Source organism: Melanostigma gelatinosum (assembly GCF_949748355.1).
Source record: "Melanostigma gelatinosum genome assembly, chromosome: 7".
Lineage (NCBI taxonomy): Eukaryota > Metazoa > Chordata > Actinopteri > Perciformes > Zoarcidae > Melanostigma > Melanostigma gelatinosum.
Window position 1 is genome coordinate 3459696 of NC_136640.1, and position 7765 is coordinate 3467460.

General features: G+C 46.4%; 2 protein-coding genes across 2 annotated transcripts; one reads left to right on the plus strand and one right to left on the minus strand.

Moving 5' to 3' along the window:
- Nucleotides 1-1440: 1440 nt before the first annotated feature.
- ap1s3a (adaptor related protein complex 1 subunit sigma 3a) lies at nucleotides 1441-3625 on the plus strand (the record flags this gene model as incomplete). The annotated part of the gene is made up of 4 exons (XM_079272149.1): nucleotides 1441-1619; nucleotides 2199-2307; nucleotides 3285-3422; nucleotides 3504-3625. 4 exons carry the CDS (start codon nucleotides 1441-1443, stop codon nucleotides 3537-3539), a joined length of 462 nt encoding a protein of 153 aa, XP_079128275.1. The 3' UTR covers nucleotides 3540-3625.
- Nucleotides 3626-4033: 408 nt separating this feature from the next.
- scg2a (secretogranin II a) lies at nucleotides 4034-7474 on the minus strand. Its single transcript, XM_079271803.1, is given in 3 exon segments — nucleotides 4034-5854; nucleotides 5857-6108; nucleotides 7416-7474. Coding segments are annotated over 2 exon segments (1845 nt in total). The 5' UTR covers nucleotides 6101-6108; nucleotides 7416-7474; the 3' UTR covers nucleotides 4034-4253.
- Between the last annotated feature and the right edge of the window lie 291 nt (nucleotides 7475-7765).

A 7765-nucleotide genomic window follows, 5' to 3' on the forward strand; every position in this document is an offset into this window, starting at 1 on the left:
CTTCTGTTTACTGCTGTCACAAGATGGTGAGTACAGCTTGTTGCTATAATTTACCTGCTGGCGAGTTCATCCACGTTATTACACTGTAATAAATACCTAAGTCAGTTGCTGTGTGTCATCAGATGAAGGAACTCTACTTTACTTCTTTCTTACGGGATTTCACTTTGCTCGGCTTCTTCCTCGATCATGTAACTGGTACTTCAGTGGAGTTATTCTACTCAAGACACTGATATTTTAAAGAGAATAATATGTCAGATGTATCACATGTCACAAAGTGAAAAGCTTGAAAAAATTGGATTGGATAGTTTTTTGCAGTGTGACAACCATGTTGTGTCAAATGAATGCAAATCTCAAGAACATTGGTTTCAGTTGCAGAAGTGCCTTCTTTTTACTATTTAAACAATAAGATGACTCTAGAATACCACTTGAAATACTCACATAACCTGTAAATGATTCAAATCATTCTTCATCCTTGTCCGGCATGTACTTGTGTTGAAGTTACACGTTCTTTCTGGTGTTTGGTGCTGCAGGCAGAAGCAGTGCTGCTTGCTGCTGCACCTCAGTGCAAAGAGCTTTCATTAATTGCTCTTGAGCAACACCACACTTTGGATTAAGAGTCATTGCACCTCAAAGGCGCTACAAGGTGTTTGGTCTTCATTCACATTCCTAGTTGTGCAATCGAATTGCTGTTTGGTGCAACCCTCGCTCGTGGTTGGTTTTGCTTTAGCTGCAGGCAGCTTAAACTGTTGTTGGGAGTTTTTATTACTGTGTGTGTTTGTGTGTGTGTGTGTGTTTGCACATGCGTGTGTCTCAGTGTGTGTGCGTTTGCTTCATTGTATGTTTGTGTTGGGTTTCCTCTGTTGAAGCTGCACACACACCATTAACCACATTGTAGTTGCCTCTCATGACACAAGATGTTCTTCCTGTTTGGTCATTTTATCCGTAACACACACAGACACACAGACTGTAAGAAGTCACTCATTGGTTTGTGGACTGCCGTTTTGAAGCCTTGAATTTGGCCATTTCGCCGTCGCCATCTTGGATTGCGGCTGTCTCCATGTTGTTTTTTTTGCAAAGGCAGCGACCTGTCAATCACAGTAGCCCCGCCCTAAAGCATCCCCTGCTTTATGGTCTGTGTGACTCTAAATGGACCATAATGTACTAAATGAACATCATGCTGTATTGAAGAAGACTTGAAACTAGAGATTGAGACATAAACTCATGTTTACAATGTTTACTGAGGGAATAAATCAAGAGAGAAGTAGAGTCATTTTCTCACAGACTTCTATACAATCAGAGGAGTCGCCCCCTGGTGGACATTAGAGGGAATGCAGGTTTTGAAGCACTTCCGCATCGGCTTCACTCGGCCTGCTAACACAGCTGAGACAAAAACTTTTCATAAGTGCTCTTTTTTTTGTCCCAACTTCCTGCCGTCTTCAGATGCGCTTCCTGTTGCTGTTCAGCCGTCAGGGGAAGCTGCGGCTGCAGAAATGGTTCATGCCAGTGACAGACCGGGAGAAGAATAAGGTGATCCGGGACATGATGATGCTGGTGTTGGCACGTCCACCTCGCTCCTGCAACTTCCTCCATTGGAGAGACCTCAAGGTTGTTTACAAGAGGTAACTGCAAGAGACGCAGCTTTTTATCATTTGTGTTACAATTACAAGCTAACGCTCAGGGCTTCCTCATCTGCAGTCCTTTCCTGGCAGGTAGAGACTTGGGTGTTGAGCAGAAACCACCTTTGACTGCGTTTATCCTAAATGATTAACAGAAGACAGACACGCCCATTCTCAAGACGTGGGTGGAGTAAATGTCTGGTTAAACATACAGAGGGTGACCTCGATTCCTGACAGGACCGTGATGAGCGCTTATCCTCTCATGGTGTTTTACTACCGTTGCGGGAAAATAACAGGAACACCTCACAATATTACATGTTGTAGTGCAATGTAGGGATGCCGCCCTGAAACCCGGTTCTAAATGAGTAAAGTATTGATAAAAGGTCCCAAGTTAACGGTTCTGCTATCTTTACTTTAAAAAGGTCCAGAGTGAGATGTCGTCGTCTCAAACCTCCTCTCTCTGTCTCTTTCTGCTTTACTCCTCGCAGTGCTGTCAAATGTGCTTCTAACGTTTCCTCGTTTCTTCGCAACATCGTGTGGACCGTCGCCGTCACATCTGACCTTTAACCTCTGCGTATGCAGGTATGCCAGCCTGTACTTCTGCACCGGTCTGGAGAACCAGGATAATGAGCTGCTGACCCTCGAAGTGCTGCACAGATACGTCGAGTTGTTGGATAAATACTTTGGCAACGTAGGTGGAGCTCACACAGCAGTCAGAAAAGGTCTAATCGAGCAAGCTTTAAACCAATTCATGATGTAAAAGATGACCTACTTTTGTGTCTCATGCTTTTATGTATTTAATGAATTCTGGACAAGAGCCTTTTTTCACAGAGGATCATTTCAACACAATTAGAACGAACAGAAGATTTAAAATATCCCTGATGTCATTCACTCTGCTGCTACAGATATTCAGACCAATGTTAACAAAGAAAGGAGACTTGATCGTTCAATTTTCTGTCATGGGACCATCTGTTGATGGCTAGAAGTAAGTCACGGGTCAACTGTTGTTTAGTCATCTAATAATGTTCACAACTGACACAAGATGCTTCATCACTTCACAAGCCTGATAGAGCTATGTGGACATTGTCATGTTGAAACGGGAAGAGGCACAAAGATGGAAGCATATATAAATATATATGGCGTCTAGATTAAGATCTCCCTTCATTAGAACTCAGCTGTGACAAATAAAACAGCTGAAGGAACAGAAAACAGAGGTTTATTGCTTGATATGTACACTGTTGTACAAGGATCTGGACTACAGAGGCTCCTGTGTTACTCGACACTGCAGGAGTTCAGTCATGTCGCTGCCAGTCTGACTCCCCCTGGTGTCCAGAAGGGGCCTCGGCTCCACAACCACTGGACGTCCATCCTGCTTGTTTTTGATTTGCAAAAACAAGAGAACAGCCACTCCCGTCTTATTCACAAAAACTCAAACAATGAAGCTGAAAATTGTGGGAAGAGAAGATGAGGAAAAGGGAGCGATATTAAAAAAGAGTGTTTGTCAGGTTTTTATTTCTTTCAACAACTTGCCTTTCCTATATTCTTAATAATATGCAACGAGGTCATCCATACTAGTGCTGTTTATCCTCTTCTCTAATGAATAAAATTACCTTTCATGGAAGTTTAATGTATCTCTAGTGTAACGCACGGCATGTTATTCTGTTTCAGGTGTGTGAGTTGGACATCATTTTCAACTTTGAGAAGGTTTACTTCATCCTGGACGAGTTCCTGATGGGAGGAGAAGTTATAGAAACATCCAAAGTAGCCGTGAGTGTGTCTATGGAGGAGGCTGACACACTCCAAGAGGTATTTTAAGGGCTCGACAGACGCTTAGTGAGCGTAGTTCTTTATTCTCATTACTCACACGTATCTCTGCTCTTATCACAGACGATGGAGGAATACATGAGCAAACCTGCCTACTGAGCCACGAGAGCACGAGGACGTCTCAAAAGGTGTTTACTCCGCATCGTTTCTGTTCCATGACTTGTGATGACTCATTTGGAACAATGCTGCAATAACCTCAATGTTTCCACGTAGTTTTTAATACTTGTTTGGATCTTTAAGTGCCTTTTAAGCCTCATATTTATCAATGTCAGGGTTTTATGACTGAAAGGAGTCTGTTTCTCCCCAGTTTATTTCAATGTTTTTTGTTTTTTGTTGATTCAAACCAATGCATTGTGTGTTGGTGAGTAAATGAAGAAACACTACACAGTAAGGAAAAAATAAAGTCAATGCTTTATTAACCTCAGGCATGTCATATATGACCACATTTACAAAAAACAAATGAGAATTAAAAAAAAATACCCACAATTGAATCTATGGGATCCAACACTGATTGGCTGTGTGTGTGTGTGTGTGTGTGTGTGTGTGTGTGTGTGTGTGTGTGTGTGTGTGTGTGCATTGAAAGGCTGGTGAGTCACATGTACTGGTTGTTTAGTGTTGTTGAGCAACAAACTCATTAAAAAAAAGCATCAAATGAATGTCTGACCACTCATATTTCTGCTAATAAATAGGAACTTTTTGTAAACCTACAGAATAACTCGTGTTTTATTCTTCAAAATACTGTATTTCCACCCGCCACCAAAACATTATGTATACTATATATATATATATGTGTATCTTTAGCCTTCTTTATATTCACTGGGCCGTTTCGGCATCACTTTCTTCAGTCTCTGGGTTGAGGGAGCTCAGCAGCTTCATCACCGCCTCGTTATCAAAGCCTTGCATTTGCGTTTCGCCGCCCCTCTCCTCGCCCTCCGACTGTCTCTTTTCATTCAGGCTTTTGTCTGAGTCCGTTTGATCGAAATACGGCTGCATGGCCCGCTCAAGAGAGCCCGTGGCGCCCTGCCCGACCTCGTACGTGGGCCTCGGGTACCGCGCCAGCATCTGACCCGCCAGATACGCCGCCAGCTCGTCCTCGTCCGCGGTGTCGTCGTAGTCGTCGTTCGACGCGCTGGGAGGCGGGCGCCGCTGCGTGGGAGCGGACGCCCCCGAACGCCCCGCGGGCAGAGCGTGAAGTCGTGTCGCCGAGCTTTTGTACTGCTTCTGCTTCCTGACGGGAGCTCGGTCCTCTGTGGCCCCCAACCCCAGGATGTTCAGTATCTCTTCTGTCCTCCGCTCCTCGGGGGTCTTCTGTCTGTCAGGAAGGCGTCTGCTGTAGAATTTAGCTTCGGGAATCTTGTGCGTCGTCTTCGGGGAAATCTGAGAGAGCTTGTTTTCCGCTCTGGATAATCCGCTGCTCTTTCGTGACATGTCTTGATTCATCGTCTCTCCGGTTTTGAGCATGTCCACCAGGTCCTCGGGTGGGATCTGGTATTTTTGGGAGATCTGAATGAGCTGGTAGATGGCCCGCGGGTCTATGCTGTCTCTGTACTGCGTCTGAGCCACTCTCCTCTCTGCCCTCTTTTTCTCCTCCTCCTCCTCTATCGCTCGCTTGTGCTCCTCCTCTTCTCTTTTCTCCAGCACCTTCAGGAGGTAGTAGTCCACCAGGTTGGCCAGGTCGTCGGGATCGTTCGATCTCTTGACCGGGTAGCTGTCATCGTCGTCCTCTTCGTCGTCCTCATCAGCTTCCTCGTCATTATCGTCGACGTAATCGAGCCCTCGGTTTGCCTCGTGTTTGTTGTCCCTCTCCTCTTCCTCCTCTTCTTGGTCTTGTAACGGACCCCAGTCTGCGAGATCCCCGTCATCGTATCCCACATCCCTCACATTGAACATATCGCCTTCGTCCGCCTCGTCATCGTCCTCCTCCTCCTCCCCCATGTCGTCCTCCTCGTCCTGGCGCCTGTGCATGCTCTTCACACTTGTCAGCTTGTCCAGTTCGTCAAACACAGACTGCAGAGTTGCCAGGTTCTGAGGCGTGTACTTCTCCTCCACGTTCTCGTTGGTGCGCTTAAAGGGGCTTCCGTGCTCCCTCTCGCCGCCCTCCTCCTCCTCCTCGTCCCCCTCGCCTTCCTCCTCGTCCTCAAACATCAGCGGCAGCTTCTTGTGAGGCAGGATGCTGTGCTGCTTCTGCTGCACCCTGGGATACGCGCCGTCCGCCACAGCCGGCGCGGAGACCTTCTCCGTCTGCTGGAGTGTGGAGAGCACGGCCTGGAGCAGCTCCTCACTCTTGCCCTCCCTTCCCTCCTCCTCCTCCTCCTCTTCCTCCTCCTCTTTGCTCTGCATAGGGTTGGAAGCCAGCCTCAGCATGGCACGCAGCCTCTCGGTGTCATCCATGCGGCCGGCGGCGTCGTACCCGCGGCGACGGGGGCGCGCTGCTGGGAGTCCGTGCCGGTCCTCTGACGGAGGCCCTCGATGTACTCCAACGCTTTGAGCATGTCGACGTTGGGAGTCTGGAGGACGTGGGAGTCTGACTCACTTCCTCTCAGTCTGTGCTCTCTGAGGGAAGCCCCGTGAGCGGTGGGGGAGCCGAGGAAGAGGAGGATCAAGAGGAAGTTGGCAAAACAGAGGAGAGGGCTGGCGGAGGTCTCGGGCAGTGACGGCATGGTGACGCCTGCAGAGGGAAGACAAAAGAGACTCATGTCAGCGCTGACCTTTACACGTTAAGATAACAGGTTCGCGACGGTTACCGCTCTGGCATTTTTCTGCTCTCATCATCACTTTAAATGTCCGGTCTGATGACAGCATCACACACCACGGAGACATTAGAATCGATCCAAAGGCAGGAGGTTTTACATCTGATTGGTGACTTTTTTGCTCCGCTGTAAACCAGCTTAAACACCTCAATTTATCTTAATTATGATTCTATTGAATGTCTGAACTGCCTGAAAAACATCCAGTTAATTAAAAAACAAACCCAGTTTCCTTATTTGGTATAGACTCTTGTTTTACTTGAATCATGCTTATTGCTTTAATTCAAATATATTTTTGACATTTTTTTGTGATGTTCTTTGCAGCTCAAACTGTTCGCGTCAAAGAAAAAATGAAAGAAGCAGCAGCAAGATTGCTGAGAAGCAACTAGTGATCAACCTTCTATTTAATAATGATGATGACAATAAAAATAACAAAGTGGTATTTTACCGCGTGATCAGTGTTGAACATGGTGTTTCTGTATCTCCTCCACCTCCCTGCCTGTTGCTGGTGCTGGAGGATCAACACTGAATCCTGCCTCCTGTTCTCCAGCAGCGTCGTTCAGCTCCGTGTAAATCTCATTAGCTGCTCTCCGTGAGTCACGGCCCGGTTGTCAAGGTAACCCGGTTTAGGCTGTTGTTCCCATGGAACCTTTTCCTTCAACCGACGAAAACCTCTTGACTCCCAGTTATTACTGGTTTGCACGCGAATTTAAACGCTCTTGTTTCTCTCCATGGGCTTATATGACACAGGCGTGCAAAATGCACTATGACACGTTTTTAATGCAAATGCATTTATTTAAAATGTTGTTCCCTTTCTAGAACACGAGGCAAGTAAGAACGATGCAGAACTCAGATGCGACGATGCATCAACAATTTCTGTCCTTTTTTTATGTTCACTTTTTCCTTTCGCTTTTCCAAAACCTGAATTTAAATTGAAAAAACTTCTTATTTATAAATAGTTTTTTTTCATGTGATAGAAAAGTAGCAATTATGAGCTACAAAAATAAAGAGAGTGCACGCAAATCCGGATCGTCTGAAGCGTAATGAGAACAAAGAAGCTGCGGAGCGACCTCTTCGCCTCGGCGGCTGTGGCGGTGCATCAGGTTGGCAAAGAGCTCCAGAAACAGAAGCTGAAGTAACTCAAATAAAAAGCCTCTCTGTTTGTATGTCGCGTGAACGTGAACATAACCCAGAGTAGTGTGACGTGCAGTCAACAACCGAGTCTTACCTTTCGGTAGTTAGTCTCTGTCGAGGCTCGTGAGTGAGCTGAGCATCTCTCTGTCTCGCGGTGCGGGTCTGGTTTCAGCACCGCGGACAGCTCCTCATGCTATTAGAGGAACCAGCTGACTCGTGCGTCAGAGAGTGATGGAGGAGGAGACGTAGCTACACGCACACGCGCGCGCACGCACACACACACACACGCACACACATACGTACTCGTTCATTTGAGTCAGCCGAAATAAAACTGCTTCTCTCTCTTTGAAGCTCTGAAACTAGTTGTGACCCAGTGCATAATAATAATGGCTTCTGTCGCAGTGATGAAATGAATAAATTCATAATGGGGCTATATTTAGGACC